The sequence below is a fragment of the Octopus bimaculoides genome, chromosome 1 (assembly GCF_001194135.2).
Source record: "Octopus bimaculoides isolate UCB-OBI-ISO-001 chromosome 1, ASM119413v2, whole genome shotgun sequence".
NCBI lineage: Eukaryota > Metazoa > Mollusca > Cephalopoda > Octopoda > Octopodidae > Octopus > Octopus bimaculoides.
In genome coordinates, this window is record NC_068981.1 from 197,034,383 (window position 1) to 197,059,220 (window position 24,838).

A 24,838-nucleotide genomic window follows, 5' to 3' on the forward strand; every position below is an offset into this window, starting at 1 on the left:
ACAAGCCTCTTTTATGCCATCATCTTCCAAATGAGGTTCTTTGGAGAACTGTGAAATGTGGTTCTTAAAGAAGATATTGAGGAGAGCATGGACTGATGGAGCATCTAATGAAGAAGGGATGACCTGGGTTATGGTAAACCGGGAACTGCTTCATGAGATAAGGGCCAAGCAACTGAGATCTGTTAGTCATGTGATGAAGAAAGAGGGCCCGGAAATGACCAGAAAGATTGAACGGAAAAGGAGCAGTGGGCAGAGAAGGACAATATGGATGTGAAGGCGGCGGTGAGTTGGCAGAAGTGTTAGCATGCCAGGCAAAATGCTTAGCGGTATTTCTTCTGCTGTTACATCCCGAGTTCAAATTCTGCCAAGGTCGACTTTGCCTTTCATCCTTTCAGGGTCGATAAATTGAGTACCAGTTATGAACTGGGGTCAATGTAATCGACTTAATCCCTTTGCCTGTCCTTGTTTGTCTCCTCTATGTTTAGCCCCTTATGGGCACTAAAGAAATAAATATGGATGTCAAGCTTGAAGAAATGGTTGGAAGGAAGAGGTATTAAACATCAGGAACTAGAACTGTTACAAAGAAAACAAAGAACAGTATGGCAGGACATGACTGACTTATGTCCTGCACTCTGGACATGGTACCTGAAGAGATTGCATGCAGGACATTCAGAGGTGCTCAACGACAACTTAGAACATATTAAAACCTCTCTCTCTCTCTCATGAAGATGGTCTCAGAGCAGATAAGTTAGGCAAATAATTACTGGTATTGTCATTAAGGCCTTGAGCAGGCTGAATCATTAGCATATCACATGAAATGCTTAGCAGCATTTCTTTAGCCTTTTTATGATTTGAGTTCAAATCTCACAGAAGCCAACTTGCTCTTTCATTCTTCTGGGCTCGATGAAATAAAGTACCAGCCAAGTGCTAGAGCCAATGTAATTGACTCCAGCCCCTCTCTTCAAAGCTGCAGGCCTTGTGCTCATGTTGGAAAGTGGTGTGGATACATGGCTATGAAGCTTGCCTCTTGATGATGTAGTCTCAGGTTCAGTCCCACTGCACAGCACCTTGGGCAAGTGTCCTTTACGTCAGCCCCTGGCCAACCAAAGTAGCTAGGGTAGATGGTGGTGGTGGTGGATGGAAGCTAGAGTAGAGGTAGGAGATAGAGATGTGTGATGGTAGAGGATGGTGGCGGCAGTAGATCAATGTCATGTTATGAGTGTAGATAAAAGTTTGTACAGACACAACCGAATGAAATAAAGAGATGAATCAAACATAACGACTGTCCAATGGTCAATGAAATGAACAGACCAACAAGAACTCATTAAATTTAAAGGATGTACACAACATCAATAATTACCTTGGTTCACAGTGTAGCCATTACCCCAGTAAATCTCAATGAAAATGTTTCCTGAACGATCGTTCTCCTTTTGGCGGCACAGCAGCACATCCATGTGGACATCACCATCAAAGTCTGCTGGTACAATACTAGTTATGATAGTGTCCGTCAGATTACTAGCGTTGGCTTCAATCAGAATTTGGGATGTGTAAGGTTCTTCAGATTTATCGGCCAAAAGTAATTTAACTTCTTTCCCTGTGAATGAAAAGAAACCAACTCTTTAATTAAAACAAATTACCAATCAGAGTGACACAGTAGCTATAGCCAGATTTGAACTCGTTACCTTGTTGTCTGTTATCTAATAGATACAAAATTAATGTTGTTTCTACACTCAAGCTTTGTGTTGTACTGTCAACAGCCTGTTTCAGCCTGAAACAATAACTAGTTCTTTCAAACTTAGTGCACTTGAGTTATCACTTATGAAGGCATCCCCCACATTGCACCAACACACACCCCTGTGTTACTCTTCAACACAACAACAGGTCTGCTAAGTCATTGCCAAGCTAACAAGAGAACCTCTATGAACTGATGCTCAACCTGCTGAAAGATCAGACAAATTCTACCTAAAATCACATTTTACTGTCTTAAAAGAAAAACAAAAAGATACAATTGAGAATGTCGTCTGAGGTAAAGAATGTCTTGGAACCAAAAAAAAAAAAAGGCTAGATGGTCACAGTTGAAACAGTTTTGATCATAGAGTTACTGGATTGCCCAGGATTGCCCTAGGGCTAAAAAAAATTACTACATACTGAAATATTTTATCTTTTACTCGTTTTAGTTACTGGACAGCGACCATGCTGGAGCACTACGTTGAAGAGTTTCAGTCAAACAAATCAACCTCAGTACTTATGTCTTTCAAGTCTGGTATTTATTCTATCAATATCCTTTGCAGAACTGCTAGGTGATAGGAACATAAACAAACCAACACCAGTTGTCAAGCAGCAAAAGTCACAGACACAAAAATACACACACGCATACACATATATCATCAATTATCATCATCGTCGTCGTTTAACGTCCGCTTTCCATGCTGGCATGGGTTGGATGGTTTGACTGAGGACTGGAGAACCAGGAGGCTGCACCAGGCTCCAATCTGATCTGGCAAGGTTTCTACAGCTGGATGCCCTCCCTAAAGCCACCCACCCCAAGAGTGTAGTGGGTGCTTTTACGTTCCACCAGCACAGGACCAGTCAACCGGCACTGACATCAACCATGCTCGAATGGTGCTTTTTACGTGCCACCAGCACAGGATCCAATCAGATGGTACAGTCATAGGCCACAACAATTACTTCACTTGACTCAACAGGTCTTCTCAAGCACAGTTAATTGCCCAATGATTGAAGGGTACTCTTAAATGGGCCAGTCATGCTGCACTGGCACAGGCCACAGTTACAGTCTCACTTGGCTTGCCAGGTCTTCTCAAGCACAGCATATATATATATTAATTTATAATCAAGGATACAAGGTAGTACACAGCATTGCTAGAAATAAGAGTGAAAATTATTCGAAAGCCAGAGCTATCACTTCTACACACTGCATTCAAAAAGTCGATACACAGATGGTGACACAAGTATCTTTAGCCCTCGGCAGTAATACTCACTGATGAGAAGTAAGTATTTATCACAGGGTTTGAAATCACATGATTTCCTTTTTCCGAAGTCTAGTGGTGAATGTAAGCAAGGCATTATTGCCGACAATGATCTGTGTTGGACAACCTGCATTTCTAAAATCATCAGAAAGATCAAACCTGTCTTAGAATCATCACTCAGTAAGACCCTTGTCAGATGCTCACCCGCTATCTATTTATCTGTTTGAAGTTATACATGGCTAAGGTACATTTGCACTTAAAGTTGGCATATCTAGTTTGGAACCCCCAGATTGTATAGAATATTGATCTACTGGAACCTATCCAGAGACGTACAGCCAGATGAATACCCTGTCAGCTGCTCACCATATCTTGCTTGTCTGGACACTGATACAAGTCCACAAAATTACCTTGCCAACAACCACGGCCACCATTTTTCTCTTTAATTCAATGCCTCTACCACCCACGGACATGCTTATAAAATGAAAAACAGCACAGCACCCACGAATTTCAGAAACATTCTTTTCATGCTCAGAATTGTTGAAGCAGGGAACAAAGTCCCTGAATTGACTGTTAAATGTCAGGACGTTGCATCCTTTGAAAACGCCATGCTTCCCGAAACTTGCCAACGCTACTCTTGATATGCCCATCCACCCTTACCTCTTTATGACTCTTTTAATGTTCAATTTTATGCCTGTTTTGTGTTTTATTCTCTGTACTGTGTAAATACTTACTTGAAGCCTTCATTACTGTACTTTCTTTACTTGACTTTTAAGCCTGCTTGTTTAACTTTATCCAACAAGCTCTCTAATGTAGCTGAGCACTGAATGTATGTCACAGTACCAGTAATACAGCAGGGTACCACTATTATATGACCAGTAGTATGGTTATACTGCCACTAATATGCTACAGAACCACCAACAACATTAGTATCAGAAATCTGTTAGCAGGAATTTTATTTCATGAAACAAAGCCAGCATAAAAAAATCTACTAATACATCAACACACAGTCTCTCTCTCTCTCACACACACACACACACACACACACATATATATATATACACACACACACACATCAATATTAATCACTCTCAAAGCGGTGACTTGGCAGAATCATAAACACACCGAACTAAATTCTTAGAGGCATTTAATCCATCTTTACGTTGTGGGTTCAAATTTCATCGAGGTCGACTTTGCTTTTCGTCCATCCAGGGTTAACAAAATATGTACCAGCTGAACAATGGGGGTCGATGTAATCGAGTGACCACCTCCCCTGAAACTGCGAGCCTTGTGCCAAAATGTGAAACCAACATTACTCACTGACTTATACACACCACATCTACCCATCAAATCTGTCTCATTTCTCTCCACATCCACACGTTGTTTATACAGACCACTTCTACAGACCATGTTATTGTAACCTACATCTACACACTGTCCATATATATCCACTCCACATCTATACATTGTGTTTATCATATACAGCTTACATCTACACACGCGTCGTCAATACATTGTCTATTTTATACACTCCACATCTACATATAGTGTATATCATTAAATCACAACACCCCAATATAAATGAGATGAAAGGTCTTTCTATTCGACATTACTGAACGTGTGTGTGTTTGTGTGTGTATATGCATATTCGAATGTGTGCTTAGATTTGGTTTAATTACTGGCAACTGAAGTCAAGTTTAACATACTTTAGTTCTGAGACACACCCACAACTAACATTTAACCATTTTCTTATCGGGCAACTTTGTATTACGACGCTCGTTCACATGCTTAGACACGTCCCTTTGTTGTACTAAAACCACAGCAATGGCGTTCCAGGCGTGGTCGTCCCGTCTTTTTTGTATATCTAGGAGTATATTGTTCGATGTGACATCCATTTTTTTTTAGGGCAGTAGTGCATGATTTGTGGGAATTATTTGTATTGGGAAAAGAGAGGGGGGTGAGTTTATTGCCTCGTCACACAAGTCACCTGCCTCTGAACAATAAAGGTTTGGCGGAAGTCAAACTTGTAAAAGTTTCAAGTTATTTAATTCGATGCACTTATTAGAGCAGAACTGAAACTCAAGAGACACTGAGAAAGTGACATTAAAATATTGTAAGTAGACGAAATAACATTTCTAAAAGAGAGAGATTCAAGACAAAATGATATGAGAAGAAGTTCTGGACTTACCTCCGTCCGTCAAAAGAAATATGTCTGTATGTTTATCAGCATTAAAGTCACCGAAGGCAGACACAACACCCCTGTCGTTGCTGTTCACTAGAATGGCACTGCTAATATCTGAAAACTCTGTCAATTCACAAGAAACCAAGTTGATATGAAAGAAGAAGACAAGAACGGCCAAGAGGAAGACGTACAGCTGTTTCCTGACATTGTTGTGTCTGGTCGTCGTTTTTAACTCCACGCACGGCCGCCGTCTTTTCATTCTGGCTTCTGAATACATATTCATTTCCTAACAATCTACAACACAAGGAAATATTTCTCTATATCACTACCTATATATATCAATATTCGATTCTAAATATTATAGCAACAGCCTTAACTTGTTACACATGTCCCGACCAAACAAGAAGTGACTGCCGTAAACACAAACGTATGACGACGTCTTAAAAAAATACGAAACTCACTTAATATAAAAACCATTAAAATATCATCGAAATTTATATTTTCGGTTTTAAAAATAACTAATTATTTTATTTTTGTAAATTTGATACTTAAAACACGTAATATCAAGATGAGTCTTTATAAAATGGAAAATTGCGACGATCGTCTGACACCGAGGGATATCACAATGGCGGAGATTAAGAGAGAAAATTATGAAGCAACCGTTAAAAAACTGGATACTTATTATTTTAGACGTAAGTATTTCATTGAATCTTATCTATTCATGACTCCTTTATCAATTGCCTGTGTAAATAGAGCGATTCAATATCTTGTTGTTTTTGTATTCACCTACTTTTCCCACCTGTGTCACACAAATGTCGTTCAGTTACCTTGACCTTCATATTTTCATGTCCTCGATTAAACACAGCTGTTTCTTGTTATTCTACACATTGCTGCACATTATTATGTACACTCTACATTATTATATATACACTCTACATTATTATATGCTCTACACTATCATACATTCTACGCATAGGCTTTTATACACACCACGAATGTTGGATTGTTGTTGTTCATGATGATGCTGTTTAGCCCTAGGTAAGTCCTGATCATAAGCAAAGGCGTTCTAATCATGACCATCCCGTCTCTTAGACGGGATATTTCAAATAACATTATTTAACATGGCCTTCCTTCTTTTAAGAGAGCAAGGTGTGATTTGAGACAGATTTAGCTGTTATTTGTAGCAGGTCGAACAACTGCGTAGAGGCTCCATCGTCATGATGATGATGATGCTGATGATGATGATGATGCTTTGTGTTGTTTAGCCCCAGATCATCCTTGATCCAGCTAACCTCCCTTCAAAGACGTTCCAGCCATAACCATTTCGTCTTATTTTCAAACATAACGCATCCGTAAGACAACATTACCCGAAATGTTTTACTTTTTAATAAAGGCGATTTGACTGCTATTTCTAGGAGATTGAGCAATAACATAACGTCTCCCCTTAGGTTGGCCTTGATCGAACAGACTTTCGACTAAAGACAATCCAACAGTGACCTTCATACAGCATGTCCATCAGCATGACATGAAGGAGATTTAACTGTTGTTTCCAGCAGACTGAGCGACCACATAGGTGGATCGATGGCCAACAGGAATGAAATCAACAATTGACAAGAAGAACACAACAATGGTGATTCTATTTGGTCTTTTCTTACAAACGTTTATTGTTTTGAAATGGTTTATTGTCACCTTTCACATTTTCACAAATGGTATGGTCGGTGGGGGTGGTCGTGGTGGGGCATATGTTAGTGTGTGTGTGTGTGTGTGTGTGTCATGCGCGCAAGTGTGTGTGTGTGCGTATGTGTTTACGTGCTTGTGTGTTTATGTGCGTGTGTGTGTGTGTGTCATGCGCGCACGTGTGTTTGCTTGTTTATGTAACAGGAAAGACAAAAGTCTGTGCACTCGAATTTAAGTGTGAGAAAATATAGGATACTGTATTTTAAGCGTGTATAAGGAAAACCCCTCATTTTAGGGGGGGGGCTTAAAATTTGGGGAAAAAGGTTTTGTAAGGGATTATAATACTATCCATGTATAAGAAACTCCCATGTTTTTTAACCTAATCTTTGACAAAAATGGGTTCCTTATACATGTTAAAATACGGTAGGTAAGCAGACAGGTAAATAGATAGGTAGACAGACAGACAGACAGGTAGGTAGGTAGATAGATAGATAGATAGATACAGTTCTATATTTAAGAGATGAGGAATTATGTACATTATTTACATTTGATGGATATTTGTCCTCATCTTGCTTGTTGTTAACGTTTCGGCTGATATACCCTCCAGCTTTCTTCAAGTGTCTTGGGGAAATTTCGAACCTGGGTTCTCATTCCTAAGGAATTCTTCGTTGTTGTTGTTATTATTATTATTATTGTCCATGGGCATATGGTGTGGTGGTTAAGAGCGCGGGCTACTAACCCCAAGATTCCGAGTTCGATTCCAAGCAATGAACTGAACACTAATAATAATGATAATAACATCGAAAAATACCTTAGGAATGAGAACCCAGGACACCTGAAGAAGGCTGGAGGGTATATCAGCCAAAACGTTGTGTTAACAACAAACAAGATGAGGGCAAGTATCCATCAAATGTAAATAATGTAGATAGATAGATAGATAGATAGATAGACAGGTAGTTAGATAGTTAGGTATATAGACAGGTAGGTAGGCAGACAGGTAGATAGATAGATGTTCATCATCGCCGTCATCAGCATGAACATCCAACTTCCATGCTGGTATGTGATGGACAGTCTGACAGGATCCAACAAACCAGAAGACTGCATTGAATTCTTATGTCTGCTTTGGTAGGGTTTCTATGGCCAGATGCCCTTTCTAACACCAACCACTCTACAAAATATACTGGGTGCTTTTTTTTTTTTTTTTTTTTTTTTTTTTTTGTGGTACCAGCACATAAGACCTCTCAACTGAATGAGGTTGTGGTAGAGGGGGAAATGGCTTTATGCCAGATGTTGAGGGGCTAAAGTATGATAAAGGAACAGGTCCACGTATCTTGCTGTAGGGGAGAGACAGGGAAACACCTGGTTAATGCAAGTACAGTCAAGTGAAAACTCCACAAACTAGTTGCCAGAAAGTTTCAGGGGTCATCAGGAGAGAATGTGCACCATTTCAGGGCCTTCCTCTTCGTGGCTTTACAGCACACCAGCCAACTGCCCTCACTGATGTGGAGCCCCACCTATTGTTTTGACTGTTTAGTATTTGACCTCATGTCCATTATGGGATTATCACCTTTTGAATACTAGTCTTGCTATAGGGGAGATACATGGCTACCTTACATTATATAAAGGATGAATGGGAGTGGCTGGAAAAAGGATAATAAGAGAATACAGATGTATGTATGCATATATTAGTACAGTGGTTCCCAAACTTTTTCAGGCTGCTGCCCCCTTGGTTTTAGACCATTCTTTTGCTGTAAATTCAAAATAACAGTATTTCGCAAATAAAACTTAACCTAATTAATGGATTTTACAGTGTTTTTTGATGGTTTTAGAGCAAAAACTGATTAAAAAATTTTTTTTTTCTTTAATAAAAATTAACATTAACAGTTTATCGATAACTTCTGTTATATTTTTAAAGAATTAAATGATCAACAGTTATCACAGTTAACTTTTTGGTTAACAGATTAACAATTAACAGAGTTAGCTTTTCGATTAATGGTGCCCACCCCTACCTGTTCTTCTATCCACTTCCCTCTCTACTACAACCTCACTCAATCAAAGAACTGGTTGCCTTGGCAACCTCACTAGTGTTGGTGTCACAAAAAAAACTACTCAGAACATTCTGTAAAGTGGTTGGCCTTTGGAAGGGCATTCCAGCAGTAGGAACCATTGTGAATCCAGCATTGGGGCTCAGCACAGTTTCCTGATTCGTTGAATCTTCTCAAACTATTCAACCCATGGCAACACGGAAGAGGAACATTGAATGATGAGGATAGTGGTGGTATGGTGATGGTGGTGATGACAATGATGATGAGTAAGGTGATATGGTGATGGTGATACTTTACACTTTACTTTGTTTTGGTCATTTTGACTTTGGCCATGCTGGAGCACCACCTTAAAGTGTTTTTAGTTAGCGAAATCGATCCCAGCGCTTATTCTTTTGTAAGCTTAGTACTTATTCTATCAGTCTCTTTTACCAAACTGCTAAGTTACGGGGACATAAACACACCAACATTAGTTGTCAAACGATAGTGGATGGGGTAGAGTTAGCGGTTATAGTAACCGACTAAGGGATAAAAATATCTGTGTATATATATATATATGCATATATATATATATATATGTGTGTGTGTGTGTGTGTGTGTGTGTATATGTATATAATCATCATCATCCTTTAATGTCCATTGTTCATGCTGGCATGGGCTGGACGGTGGCATGGGCTGGACAGAGGTGTGCATCATTACAGCCACAACATTACTCCCTACTTTCAGCAGTCTAGGATGTGTTGTACTTTTCAAAGATTGTGGAGTGTGATGTGAGATGTATTTGGCTGCTATTTCTGCCAGGTAGGCCAAGCAACCACATTGGTGGTAGTAGTAGTGACTGTGTTTGTGTGTGTGTGTATTTGTTTTATGTGTGCGTGTGTGTATGGTGTATATTATATGTTTATTTATACATGTATATTATATACGTTAATTTTTATATATTTATATATTACATGTTATATATAGGACAGATAGATGGAGGGAGAGAGAACTTGCCTTCTACTCTTGCTACCTCCTGGCAGCATATATACGAAGTGTCGCAGTTCTACCTAATTGAAGGATAGATTACATTAATGTGTGTGTGTGTGTGTGAGAGAGAGTGAAAGAAAGAAAGAAAGACAGAGAGAGACTGTCTCTATAAATAGTCAAATGTTGGTAGGAAGGGGTAAGGGAGAGAGAAAGGAAGAGGAGGGAGACAGATGTAATGCAAAGACCTTGGAAAGCTATATATACACACATACACACATTACATACATACATACAGTCTAACAAGGTATTTACTGAAATTGCTAGAAATAGCAGCTAGATCTGTCACCCTATGCACAGGCATCTTAAATACCTTTACTTGAAGGTACCAGCTGTAACAGTACCTGAGTGACAACTGGGGGTACCTTTCTACAACCCAGGTACCCATCCTCTACATCACTTCGTGGTTGTAACATTGGCAGGATGACAGCAGATGTATCGCTGTAGTACCCGAGTACTCTACCTACATATAGAGAGACTTAAGTAATGTCGAGTGTGACCTTGGGAGAGTCACAGTTGAGGTGGTGTCATTGTAATATGACACAGGGGTCACCCTATAAGACAAGCTGTATCACGGAACCTGTCTACCCTGAAGAGGATCAAAATATTCTTTCATACTCTTTTACTTGTTTCAGTCATTTGACTGTGGCCATGCTGGAGCACCGCCTTTAGTCGAGCAAATCAACCCTAGGACACTTATTCTTTGTAAGCCTAGTACTTATTTTATCGGTTTCTTTTGCCGAACCGCTAAGTTACGGGGGACGTAAACACACCACCATCGGTTATCAAGCGATGTTGGGGGGACAAACACACACACACACAAACACATATATATACATATACACGACGGGCTTCTTTCAGTTTCCGTCTACCAAATCCACTCACAAGGCTTTGGTTGGCTCGAGGCTATAGTAGAAGACACTTGCCCAAGGTACCACGTAGTGGGAATGAACCCGGAACCATGTGGTTGGTAAGCAAGCTACTTACCACGCAGCCACTCCTGTGCCATGTTTATTTATTTTTAATTATGACAGATTATTTTGAAGCTGAACAACAGAGAAAAGAGGAAGAAAAACAAGAAGAAAGAGAATGGAGGCTGCGGCACCAAAGCCTCCGTTCCTTCTGAACCTTGCAGCAGATATTTCCATGCAAGAATCGGCCTCATTAGTCATCAGAGGCATAAACACGGACAGAGAGGAAGAAGTGGTCAAGAAAAAACCAAATAAATTATTGGACACACGATAGAACGCTGACGATTGTTAATTAGTGTTAAGACTATATTTTACAAGAAGGGAGACATAAGATGTTGTGATGTTCATGTCTCTCCAAGAGATACTATTAGCTCAAGTAGAGTAAAAGTAGGGAGCTTATTAAACCTAGCGATGCCATTCCACCTGAGACCACTTCTCATCATCATCTTTTAATGTCCATTTTCCATGCTGGCATGGGTTGGACAGTTTGACAGGAACTGGTGAGGCCAGGAGCTGCACTAAGTTTCATTGTCTGTTTTGGCAGGGTTTCTACAGCTAGATGCCCTTCCTAATGCCAACCACTCCACAGACTGTACTGGGTGCTTTGTGGCTGTTGCATGTTACTGCTAGTTTAACCCCAGGCAGATTCTCCACCAGCTGGTTATCGGTGCAACACTCTGCACCCTTTATGTACAATATAGTGCTAGCAGGGGGAACAAACCCTCTTGTAGCTAAAAGGACTGACTCAATCTAGAGCTATTTATGATAAGAAGAAGAAGAAGAATGATAAGATTAATAATGATTTCAAATTTTTGCCACAAGGGCAGCTTGGGAGAGGGGATTAAGTTGATTACATCGACCCCAGTGCTTAACTATTTAATCAACCCCGAAAGGATGAAAGTAAAATCAACCTCGGTGGAATTTGAACTCGGAATGCTGCAGCTGATGAAATACCGCTGAGCATTTCGCCCGGCATGCCAACGATTCTGCCAGCTGGCCGGCTTAATAATAAGGATTAATAAGGATTAATAAGGATTAATAACGATAAGGAAAATAATGATAAGAATAATGCCAGTAATTTCAAATTTAGGCAGAAGGCCAGTAATTTCAGGGTAGGGGCTAAGTCGATTACACCGACCCAAGTGCTCAACTGGCATTTACTTTATCGACCCCGAGAGGATGAAAGTAAAGTCGACCTTGGGTGGAATTTGAACTCAGAATGCAAAGACAGATGAAATGCCACTAAGCATTTTGCTCAGCGTGCTAATGATTCTGCCAGCTCACTGTCTTCCATGATAATAATAATGGCTTCAAATTTTGACATAAAGCCAGTAAGTTCAGGGGACGGTGTAGTCACTGATATCAACTCCAATGCCCAATCTGTCTGACATGCTCTTTTTGTATTTCATTCTTGTCCTTTTCTCTTATTATGTGCTTCATCACCTGTTCTTTATTCATTGTTTTTAGTAGTTTTTCTCTGCTGCTCTCTAAATACTCTACTAGACTTCTTCTTTCCATCTGTACACATTCTTCTACTGCTATTAAGCCTCTTCCACCTTGGTCTCTCCTCAAGTACAGCCGGTTGATATCAGCTTTCAAATGGTGGGCTCCATACATCATCAATAACTTTCTACTTTTTCTGTCAAGTTACTTGGGGGCAATATGTCACAATGTGTGCCACTGACTCATTCCAAGTTGCACAGACTCTACATTTTTCTGACACCTCCTCTCCACATATATTTTTTCTCAAATTGCTTGCTTTTATTGCATTATCTTGAGTTGCTACAATTAGGCTCACTTTTTTCAATTGCCCCTTTCATAACCAAGCCCAGAATTTTGTCCCACCTACATCTTCAATGGCTCTCCAAAACTGTCCCTGCACAGGTTTCTCTTCGATCTGCCTGACATGCTCTCTTTCTATTTCATTCTTTTCTCCTGTCACGTGCTTTCTCACCTGTTCTCTCTTAACTGGTTTTAGTAGTTTTTCTCTGCTGCTCTCTAAATACTCTACTAGACTTCTTCTTTCCATCTGTACACATTCTTTTACTGCTATTAAGCCTCTACCCACCCTGGTCTCTCTTCAAGAACAGCCAGTATTTATCTCATTTATGCAGTCCCCATCCATTGTTGTTTTGCTGCCTAGATAGTTCAATTCGTCAACATTTGCGATTGGTTTGTTATTGAAAGTCACATGGTCAGCCTCTGTTATGTTTTTACAAAGAGTGGACGTTTTCTTCTCGTTCCTTTTGAAACCCATCATCAATTCTCAGCAGGAGCACCGAAAAATACGATTTTACCAAAGCAACATACTTAGGATCCTCCTCTCTGGTTCTGAATGTTGGAAAACAACCAAAAGTATTGAAAAGAAATTGGAGGTTTTTTCAAAATAAATGTTTACGAAAAGTTTGAAGGTTTTTACAGGCCGAATATGATCTCGAATAACGAACTACACACCATGGCTAACGTGAAACCAGTAAGAGAAACTATTGAAGTAAGGAGATGGAACTGGCTGGGTCGAGTTTGTTGCTATAAACTGAACTCAATTGTCAGGATTGTTTGGCAATGAGTTCCACAAAATAAAAGACGTGGTCGACCAAAGGAAACATGGCAGAGAACAATAACAAAAGATCTTAAAAGCAGAAGGGTTAACAATGGAACAAGCTGTCAAGGACCCTTTCAGTGTTAGAAGGTGGGATGATCTTGCTGTCGCCTCAAGTGCCACAAGGCACAATGAGAACCGAATGAATGTACCCTGATCTGTGTGTCCAACACATGCCAGTGTGGAAAACGGATGTTAAAGAATGATGATGATGATGATGATATGCGTATATTTGTCCTTGTCCTTGTCTTGGTATTGTTGTCTGATAGTTGTGTTTCTCACTGTCATACAAACCATGTCATTCCCAATTTTCTACAAGAAATTACTTGGTCCTGGGGGAAATATTACCTTGCTCAGAAGCAAGGGTGGATTGGCAACAGGAAGGGCATCCAGCTGTAGAAAATCTTCCTCAATAAACTCCATCCAGTCTATGCAAGATTGGAAAAGTGGACCTTAACAAACTTTGCCAGATCGGATTGGAGCCTAGTGTAGTCATCTGGTTCACCAGTCCTCAGTCAAGCCGTCCAACCCATGCCAGCATGGAAAGCAGACGTTAAGCGATGATGATTATATATCTGGTAATGAATTAATTGAACCTCAGATTTTTTTTATGTCCTCTGCTAAAAATATGGTCAGTGAAAGTTGAAACAATTTCTATGTCAATCCAACATGGAAGCTACTAAATGGTTGATTGACTTGCTAGAAATAGCAACCGAATCTTCCTTAAATCATAATCTTCAATCGCAATCTGGTAAAAGAACGTATTGGATGATGGATTCCAAATTGTGTGCAGGGAAAATACAGTATGGCTAAGCCTTGTACTCCATTGCTAGATAATCCCTCCCTCACAAGAATGATTTGGCAGATAAACGCTAACAATTTCAATGTCTCCCTGACGACTCGTTTTTTTCTGTTTTCGTCTCCTTAATGACTTATTTACCTCTCTCTCTCTTTCTCGCCTCGTAGTGAAATGTGAGATTTCCAGATACCAAAGCCTTTCTCTTGGTCTCTACCCGGAATGTGGTACACCTGATCCTTACAAAGCATCCAACCATGGCCACATCCGAGACAGTATTTATTGTGCGGCAGCAACATGGTGTCTCTCACAGGCATACAGGTACGTCTTTCCCACTCTAATTCTGAATAGCCACTGACCTCTCATATTAGCAGCACTGACTCCAGATCTAGGATGTTATGCAGCAGCCATGTACATAGACATCCTGGTGACCATCACCCTGATAGACAACCTTACTGCATCCCTCCCACTCACACTACACAGTCTTTCCTTCTCAGAACTAACAAACTCTCCACCACACCTGTCCATATCTATTCAACTCTTCTCCTCCTCCTACTTTTTCTCCTTTTGCACCTTCTTCTTCTCCTCCTCCTCCTCTTCTCTTTTCACCTCTTTATTCTTCACCTCCTCCTTCTTTATCCTCCTCCTCCTTCTCCTTCTCCACATCCTCATTCTTTTCCTCCTCTTCTTCCTTCTCCTCCTCTTCCTTGTCCTCTTCCTTCTTCTCCTCCTTCTGCCCCTCCTCCTCTTCCTTCGTCTTCTCCTTCTCCTCCTCCCCCTCCTCTTCCTTCTCTTCCTTCTCCTCCTTCTGCTCCTCCTCTTTCTGCTCCTCCTACCTGTTCTCTTCTTCTCTTCCTCCTCCTCCTCTTCCTTTTTCTCCTTCTCCCTGTACTACAACACCACTCTGGAACCTCTTCCCTCTCCCCACCACTCTCCAATAGTCATCAAATCCCATCCTTACCAATCTGTCAACATCTGCAAAGGTTATGGATCCACACCTTTCTTCTTCATTAAAATAATAGCATTGCACAAGGCCATACACATTTTTATCAACCCCAGTACATGACTGGTACTTTACTTTCATCTACGTCAACTTCATCCTGGCAGAATAGGAGTAATAGAGAAAGAAATGTGAATTAATATTACTTTTGTTGAAAGGAAAGGAGAGAAAACCAGTTTAATTAGCAGTGTTAATAGAAGTGGGACCAAGTCTGTGATTATAATTGCAATTTTATTACCAATTGTAGTGGCATTATTATATACTTCCAGGTTTATGTTTGGTTGTTTGTCATGTGTGAATATAAAATTGAAGAAATTGGAGTCAGCAATTTAAAAAATAATTGTTGTGATTAAAATATAACTGTCCCACCATACTCCTTATTCACTCCAATTTCCTCAGTTTTATACATATATATATATATATATTTATTATTTTTTTGATGATATGTATATATATATATATATATATACACATACATACATACATACAATGAGTTTCATTCTGTTTCCATTTTCTAAATCCATGCACAAGGCTTTGGTTAGCCTGAAGTTAAAGTAGAAAACCTTTTCAACAGTGAGACTGAACTCAAAACCACTTGGTTGGGAAGCAAGCTTCTTAACCACACAGCCACACAGCTGAGTTTTTTTTTTTTTTTTTTTTTTTTTTTTTGTGTGTGTGTAGTCGATGTTATTGTTGCTGCTGTTGCTGTTACCCTTGTTAATTTTCTTCTTACAGACACATCGATGATGACCAGGGGCGGTGCCAAGAGTTGGCACATAATGCCATCAAAACCATGCGTGGTGTTCTCTACTGTTGGATGCACCAAAACACGATAACACAGAACGTAAGAATTCTCTGGCCTTGTTGGCATTTGGAATGTTCACTAGTTTCCCACCAACACAACTGTTGACCTAGTTGGGTGGTGGGTAAGGTTATAGTCTTCTTATTACCTCATGGTCATAGGCTCAAATCTTACTGCAGCCATTGTATCGTGGCCCTTGAGCAAGACAGTCAAGTCTTGCTTTTGTTGACATGAAACAGGCTCCTTGCCACCAACACCACCATCATCTACCTCTGCTCTACCTCCCATCCACCACCATCACATGTCCAGGCCGTCACCTCCCATCCACCACCATCACATGTCCAGGCCGTCACCTCCCATCCACCACCATCACCTATCTTTATACAACAGCTTCGTGATAGTTTCCACTTTACCACTTTTCAACCAAATGATTGACCTTCTACTCGGTCACTTAACCTGTAAGAAACAACAGCTAAACCTTCCACTTATCAGATGCTATTATGCTAAAAGCAAAAGATGCATTGGTTGATATATATATACATCCAGCATCCTAATGAGAAAGGATTTTTGGATGCTGGGCCTCACTGAGGAAATGACAAGGGGCCAGGAGAGGTGGGAATTTGCTGTACCTGATAAGACAGGTCAAGCTAAGTAAAACCAGTGTCTTCCCTAAATACAGGTTTGTCCTTTACAGGTGCTGGGGCCACATGAAATGCACTTGTGCTGGTGCTGTGTAAAAAGCATGCAGCACACTCTGTAAAATTGGTTGGCGTTAGGAATCAGAAGGACATCCGACCATAGAAACCATGCCACAACAGACAATTGGAGTCTGGGCAGGCTCCCTAGCGGGCCAGCTTCTGTCAAACCGTCCAACCCATGCCAGCAAAGAAAACGGATTATCATCATCGTTTAATATCTGATTTCCATGCTGGCATGGGTTGGACGGTTTTACTGGAGACTGGCAAGCCAGGAGGCTGCACCAGGCTCCAATCTGATCTGGTTATGTTTCTACAGCTGGATGCCCTTTCTAATGCCAACCACTTCGAGAGTGTAGTGGGTGCTTTTATGTGCCACCAGCACAGAGGCGAGAGGAGCTGCCATCGGCCACATTCGGATGGTGCTTTTTACGTGCTACTGGCACGGGGCTCACAACTACAGTTTCCATTTGATTTGCTGTTGATGTTGCATTTTCTTGGATTTCCTCAGAATCTTGAAATTTGTTCCTTTCAAGTGGGATTTGAATTCTTAGAAAGATTCTTGGCTGTAATAACCTTCAAACCATTTCTTTTTCCCACACATGCGAACGCACACACACACACATTTTCTCTTGCCATGGTCACTGATGGAACCTCTGTGGTGTGGTGAGATGACCACACTCTTATGAACAACAGAAGTGAGCCAAAACATTATCACTTAGTGTGCATGCAAGACGGAGTGCAAGGTCAGTTTGTGCCAAGCAGCTTCACTCTGCATACTATAACTCTGTTACCATAGCAACAGCCCCTACACTTTTGAGTCGGACCTCATAGATGTGTGTGCATGCACGTGGGTGTGTGAGTGTTTGTTTGCATTTCTTTGTCTTGACGTAGCATGGTAGTCGTAAACGAGTGTCACTGTCATGCGAGCAGTGTCATTTACTTGCAGTATTCTGCAAAAACATGTCTGGCCCTGTCGAAACATTACCTTGTATGGAAGCCGATGAAGCTTAATGACAGGAAGACTATCCAACCATTAGAAGATCTGCATCAGTAAACTTCCATCCAACCCATGCCAACATGTGAAAGAAGACATTAAACCAATGATGAAGACCATTCAGCTGCTGTTTCTAGCGGGTCAAGCAGTTGTATAGAGGCTCGCTTATGTTATTATGTTAATTTTGTCTCATCCCTAATTGTTATTCTTTTGTTCTTTTACTTGTTTCAAATCGACCCCAGGGCTTATTATTTTTTGTAAGCCTAGTACTCATTCTATCATTCTCTTTTGCCAAACCACTAAGTTATGGGAATGTAAACACACCAACATTGGTTGTCAAGTGATGGTGGGGGGACAAACGTAGACACACACACAAATATACATATATATATATATAAACACACACACGACAGGCTTCTTTCAGTTTCCATTTACCAAGTCCACTCACAAGGCTTTGATCGGCCCAAAGCTATAGTAGAAGGCACTTGCTTGAGGTGCCATGCAGTGGGACTGAACTTGGAACCATGTGGTTGGGAAGCAAGCTTCTTACCACACAGCCACGCTGCTCCTATATCATCATCATCATCATCATCATCATTTTCTGTTTGAGTGCAGTTCCTAATTATCGTTCATGTTCTCTCCATTTATAACAGATCGAAAAATTCAAACATGACCAAAATCCCATCAATGCTCTCCACAGTGTGTTCGATATCGTCACTGGTGACCCTGTCTTCAAGAAGGACGAATCAGGGCACTTACAGGTCAGTGGTCTCTTCTTTACCAATACTCTTCATAAGGCGGCAAGCTGGTAGAAACGTTAGCATGTTGGGCGAAATGCTCAGTGGTGTTTCGTCTGCTGTTATGTTTCTGAGTTCAATTTCCACCAAGGTCGACTTTGCCATTCATCTTTTCGAGGATCAATGTAATCAACTTAATCCCTATTTGTTCCCTCTGTTTAGCCTCGTGTGGGCAATAAAGAAATAAATATTCTTCATTTGGCGTCATAAATTGTGCTCCCATCAGAGACAGAGTAGTACATGGAATATGTGGCACTCATGCCTTTCCCAAGAGAATTTAGTGGAATCAGTGAAGGGCAAACCATAATTTAAGTTCTTTTATTGCTTAAAGATCTGAGGTTTGTGAGGAGGGAGGTGGTCGATTACATTCATCTCATTTCCTCCCTCTTCAGTGTTTAACTGATGGGATGAAGGTCAATACTGACCACCAGAGGAATAGATCTTGGACCATAAGGGTCCATACTGCAAATATCTGAGACATTTAACTGCTTCTCATGACTAAGGGCAGCAAAAGGTGTTGCTTTTTAGCCGGTGGTCAGCCCTGACCCAACAGACCTATGGTTAAAGGTGTTCAGGCTGTGACCATTCCATTCTTTTATTCAGGCATCGTACATCTAGGACTACATGACACAGAGTGACTTGAAAGAGATTTGGATGCTAATTCTAGCAGGTCAAACAACTACACAGGCACTGTTATTGCTTGGGCTGTTGTTGTTGTTGTTTTACCCCAGGTCAGCTCTCATGCAGAAGGCATATAATCAGAGACATTCCAGCTATGGCAATCTAGTATATTTTTATTCAGACATTGTGTCTTTTTTTTTTTATATATATAACAGTGAGGTGTGATTTGGTGGTGATTAATTTGCCATTTCTAACATATCCGGACATATACACTATCCAACAGAACCTTTTGGTATAGTTTGGTGGAGATTTGGTTGTCATTTCTAGCATATAAGGTCATCCTGTAAATATCTGAATCTAACAGAAACGTTTTCCTTTCTCTTCAGCTTGATGTTATTGGTCTCTACCTCATCTTCCTTGTCCAGATGATAACCTCTGGCCTCCAGGTAAGATAGCATTCAGATGGAATTTCTTTTAATATTTATTTTTATTTTTTGTCAGGAGGGAAAGGGACATGTGTATGGCTTTTTACTTTTGGAAGGGAGGCAGAGAGTTGAGGGGGTGGGGATTTCGTCAAACTAGAAACCCGACCCAAATACTTGCAACAGTGAGGACTCTGTGAGAGGGCGACAACCATCCCCATCTGTCTCACTGGGCTTTAATTTACTACAAAGCCATGTCTTCCTCCTCTCTGATCAAGTCATCATCATCATCGTTATCATCATCATCGTCATCATCATCATTTAACATCCATCAGCCATGCTGCCATGGGTTTGATGGTTTGACAGGATCAAACAAGCTGCAGAGTTGCACCAAGTTGCAGTGTCATCTTTGGAATGGTTTCTACAGTTGGATGCCCTTCCAAATGCCAACCACGTTATAGAGTTCACTGGGTGGTTCTTTTTTTTGTCTTTTTTCCCATGCCAACAGCACTGGTGAGGTCACTGAATAACTTAGAAGGCAAAAAGGGAATTGGAGGAAAGGAGGAAAAAGAAAGACTAAATATGGAGAGTGTTTGATAGGTGGGGGGGGGGCTTTGTGCTAGGTCTACCTTTCGAAATATAAAATAAACAAAATAAATTTCTCATCATTGTAATCATTTAATCATTTTCCATGCTGGAATGGTTTGGATGGTTTGACAGGGACTGCACCAGGTTCCATTGTCTGTTTTGGCAGAGTTTCTATGGTTGGGTTTCCTCTCTGATACCAACCACTTCACAGAGTGTACTGGGTGCTTTTTACGTGGCACCATCACCAGTGCTTTTTACGTGGCTCTGGTAGAAAAAAAAAAAACCCAGATAAACTGATAAAAAAATTCTTGTCTCCTTTTCAGGTGATATTTTCATCTGACGAAGTGAACTTTGTACAGAATCTCGTGTTCTACGTTGAGCGTGCCTATCGCACTCCTGACTATGGCATGTGGAAGAGAGGAACGAAATATAACAATGGTAGTACGGAAATACATGCAAGGTAAGTGCTTTCTGTTCAGCTGATCTCTTCTTCATTTTCTCATTTCATTCATCATCATCATCATTGTTTAACATTCTCTTTCCCATGCTTGCATGGCTCAGAAGGAATCTGTTGAGGTAGATTTTCTATAGCCAGATGCCCTCCCTGTTGCTGACCCTCATCTCTGTTTCCAAGCAACAAAATAGTTCCCCATGGCCAAACATTTTCATCATATAAGGGAGTTACGAGGACGATTGATAGCAAAAATAAAATGGAAAAAGTATGTGTCAATATATGGTGTGTGTGATTATTTTGTGGTTACTGAAGTGTGTCTGTCTCGAGCAAGATTCAAAGCAGCTAATCGAAGCAGCTAGATTGTGTAGGTGTATTTTTACCCACTCCGTTGTTTACACATGGCCAGTTATACGTCGCTATGTGTAGAGCAACGGACACCAGTTATTTGAAAATTTGTGTCGAGCAAACAGAAAATATTGTCTACAAAGAAGCTTTGTAATCATATTGATATTATCGAAAGGAATATGATTCATAATTGAAATAAGGAAATTTGTCAACTTTGAATATATAAGTGTATAAACAAGCGTAAAATAGTGTAAACAACTAGAATAAAAGTATATCTAAATAACATTTGTTTCTTAATACTTTTTATGTAGTGGTCAAAAGAAACTCTGGCTTTCATTAGGAGTGGTCCACATAACCATTCATGATACAGAGGCTGGGAGCCTATTTCAGTTCAGGGGTGAATCGTCATCACATGTCACTTAGTCACAGACACATGTCATATAGCCGCAATAGAATGCTGTATCACCAATAATAATGTGATTTCTCCAAGACATCTCCCACTAATCTATCAAATCCATTTACACATTTCTCAATACATACAGCTGTTATGACTTCCCTCCCACATTTTATGCCTCCATTGTAGATGGGTAGATTTGCCAGGATATACAATAGACTTATTTTCAGCTTCCATCAACTAAATCCACACACAGGGTTTTGGTTGACTTTGGGCAATAGGAGAAGACACTTGCCCAAGGTGCTGTGCAGTGAGACTGAACTCAAAACTACATGGTTCTTAACCACACAGCCATACCTGCATCTATGCTACACCTGCACCAACAACCATGCCCTATTTAACCCTTTCATTACCAACCCGGCTGAAACCAGTTCTGGCTCTGTAGTACAAATGTCTTGTTTACATAAGTTTTGAATTAAAATCTTCCACCAAACCTTAGTCACAATTTATGTTCCTAACACTAGCTTAATGATAACAAAGTTATTTTACTAAATTCTTTGTTATATTTAAAATTAATTGAAAGAAACACAGAACATCTCAAAATAAATAGAGTAACAAAAGGATTAAGTGGATTAAGCCTTAAACCATTTATTATCCAACGTCTCTATGTTCTTCCGTTTCATTCCTTCTAGTTCTATCGGTTTCTGTAAAGCTGCTTTAGAATCCATAAGTGGAGTGAACCTGTTTGGAGAATATGGTGCTTCCTGGTCTGTCATTTATATTGACATAGATGCCCACAATCGGAATCGAACTATTTTTGAAACCATCCTACCTCGAGAGTCAAATTCCAAGGTTTGTAAAAAGTTTCTTCTTTGATGTACTAATTCTCATATCTTTCTTTACCATTTACTCTTTCATTATCATCATCATGTCTGTTTTCCATGCTGGCATGGGTTGGACGGTTTGACTGAGGTCTGGAGAGCCAGTGGCTGCACCAGGTTCCAATCTGATCTGGCAAGGTTTCTACAGTTGGATGCCCTTCTTAATGCCAACCACTCCAAGAGTGTAGTGGGTGCTTTTTACATGCCACCAGCACAAGAGCCAGTCAGTGGGTACTAGCATCAATCACATTTGGATAGTGCTTTTTACATGCCACCGGCACGGGGGCCAGTCAGGGGGTACTGGCATCGGCCACATTTGGATGGTGCATCTTACATGCCACTGGCATGGGAGCCAATCAGGCAGGCCTGGCATCGATCACATTCAGATGATGCTTTTTACATTCATTAAATTAGTTTCAACGGTTTTTTTTTTCCAAGAAATTTGTTAATAATTTTCATATACATGCACATATACATACATGGATGTATACAAGCATGTGTGTATGTATACATCCATCCATATATATATATATATACATACACACATGCATGTATACATACATCATCATCATCATCATCATCATCATCCTTTAACGTCCGTTTTTCATGCTGGCATGGGTTGGACGGTTTGACAAGAGCTGGCTCCAATTGTCTGTTATGAGATGGTTTCCATGACTGGATGACCTTCCTAATGCCAACCATTTTGCAAAGTGTTCTTGGTGCCACATAGTTATACATCAATCAACTATTATTCTAATGTCTCCTTTTCCATGCCCATTCCACCATTACCATCCACCTGTTATTGCCCACCCATTGATTAGCTAAACACAAACCCCTAAACTAACAAAATACAATGTTCTAACCACAATAATGTGTCCCTTTCAGCCAATTTCCATAAAAATCTCTTTCCCACCAATTTGCTCTGCATTTCCTTGACTCTTCTTTCTCTTCTCCTCCTCATTTCATCTTCTCCTCTCCTCCACCTTTTATTCCTCCTTCTCCATGACCATCATCAGCATCAGTCACCTTACAGACATCATCATCATCATCATCAGATTTTCTCCAGCTGGATGCTCTTCCTGTCACCAACCCTCCTCTGTTTCTAAGCAAGGATGTATTTCTCCATGGCTGGAGATGTTTCCACAGAAGTTCAGAAATGAACAACACTGCTTATGTAATGGTGATATATATCACAACAAGAAAATGCCAAAACACACACACACACACACACATCCATTAGTATGTAAAACTACGAGAAAAAATACTCAGCACAAATTTTAGAGATCATTTCATTTAAAGCTGATAAGTCAGTTCATTGCGTTGCCACTCAGAGTTTTCTCAGTATGTCATCTCTCAGGATCACAAAACTATGGTCTTCATCTTTTTTTTTTTTCCTTTCCATAGCCTGAACTGACACCCATGCCAGTGACGTGTAAAAAGCACCTTTAGAGCATTGGGCCTCTTAGTGGCAAAGTGGCTGACGCCGGTGGCACATGAAGAGCTTCTTTCGAGTGTTGGGTCTCACGGTAGCAATGGCCAAGACCTTTGGTATTATGTCGTGCCTGAGAAGAAGTCCCATCAAGCCAAGTAAAATTGCAGTCATGGCAGATATCAGTGTCACACAATGGGCTTCTTTCAGTTTCCACCCACCAAACCCACTCACAAGGCTTTGGTCAGCTGAAGGTTGTGGTAGAAGCACGTAAAAGCACCCCTTACACTCTCAGGGTGGTTGCCATTAGGAAGGGCATCCAGCCGTAGAAAACCATGCCAAATCAGACTGGAGTCTGGTGCAGCCTTCCAGCTTACCAGCCCTGGTCAAATCATCCAACCCATGCCAGCATGACCAATGGACGTTAAATGATGATGATGATGAGGAGGATGAAATGTTGCTGATGTGTAAATGTCTATCTTATTTTTGTTTACAGAATACTGATGCCTCCCTTCTTCCAGCAATTAGCTGGCCAGCATTTGGCATCCACGAGACATACCTGCGTGAACGAGCAATCAGCAAAGTTCTGCGCAAACTCAGTGGCAGCTACGGATTAAAACGCTACCTCCGTGACGGCTATAAGACTGTTCTAGAAGATGAAACTCGTAAACACTACGTGCCAGCAGAGATTAAGGTTAGCAGTCTTTTATGTTGTTTTGTTGTTGTTCAGCCTCAGACTAACCCTGATTAAAGCGACTAATGACTAAAGACATTCAAGTTGTGACCATCACTCATTTTGTGTATCAAAGTCATTTTCTAATGATTCTTTTCTACTGTAAATGTGATTTGCAGGAATCTGGCTGCTATTTCTAGCTGGCTAAGGGACTGCACATATTCTTTTGCTCTCTTATTTGTTTCAGTCATTGGACTGCGGCCATGCTGGAGCACCGGCTTTAGTCGGACAAATCGACCCCAGGACTTATTCTTTGTAAGCCTAGTACTTCTATCGGAACCTTTTGCTGAACCGCTAAGTTACGGGGATGTAAACACACCAGCATCAGTTGCCAATCGATGGTGGAGGGACAAACACAGACACACAAACATACGCACACACACACACACATGTATTCATATAT

General features: G+C 40.6%; 2 protein-coding genes across 2 annotated transcripts in view; one reads left to right on the forward strand and one right to left on the reverse strand.

Annotated features, from left to right (window-relative positions):
* The window catches only part of LOC106874308 (T-cell immunomodulatory protein), a 37,188-nt gene extending 31,598 nt beyond the window's left edge, over positions 1 to 5,590 (reverse strand). Inside the window, exons 1-2 of the mRNA XM_052973365.1 lie at positions 5,173 to 5,590; positions 1,361 to 1,594 (exon numbers count right to left, since the gene is read on the reverse strand). Coding sequence (XP_052829325.1) covers positions 1,361 to 1,594; positions 5,173 to 5,449 — 511 coding nt within the window. The 5' untranslated portion in view covers positions 5,450 to 5,590. The remainder of the gene's footprint in view (positions 1 to 1,360; positions 1,595 to 5,172) is intronic.
* An 8-nt stretch (positions 5,591 to 5,598) lies between these two features.
* LOC106874307 (phosphorylase b kinase regulatory subunit beta) overlaps positions 5,599 to 24,838 on the forward strand; it is a 43,149-nt gene continuing 23,909 nt past the window's right edge. The window contains exons 1-8 of the mRNA XM_052973427.1: positions 5,599 to 5,858; positions 14,448 to 14,598; positions 16,013 to 16,121; positions 18,425 to 18,532; positions 19,576 to 19,635; positions 20,523 to 20,659; positions 22,085 to 22,244; positions 24,199 to 24,396. Of these exons, the coding sequence (XP_052829387.1) occupies positions 5,735 to 5,858; positions 14,448 to 14,598; positions 16,013 to 16,121; positions 18,425 to 18,532; positions 19,576 to 19,635; positions 20,523 to 20,659; positions 22,085 to 22,244; positions 24,199 to 24,396 (1,047 nt within the window). The 5' untranslated portion in view covers positions 5,599 to 5,734. The remainder of the gene's footprint in view (positions 5,859 to 14,447; positions 14,599 to 16,012; positions 16,122 to 18,424; positions 18,533 to 19,575; positions 19,636 to 20,522; positions 20,660 to 22,084; positions 22,245 to 24,198; positions 24,397 to 24,838) is intronic.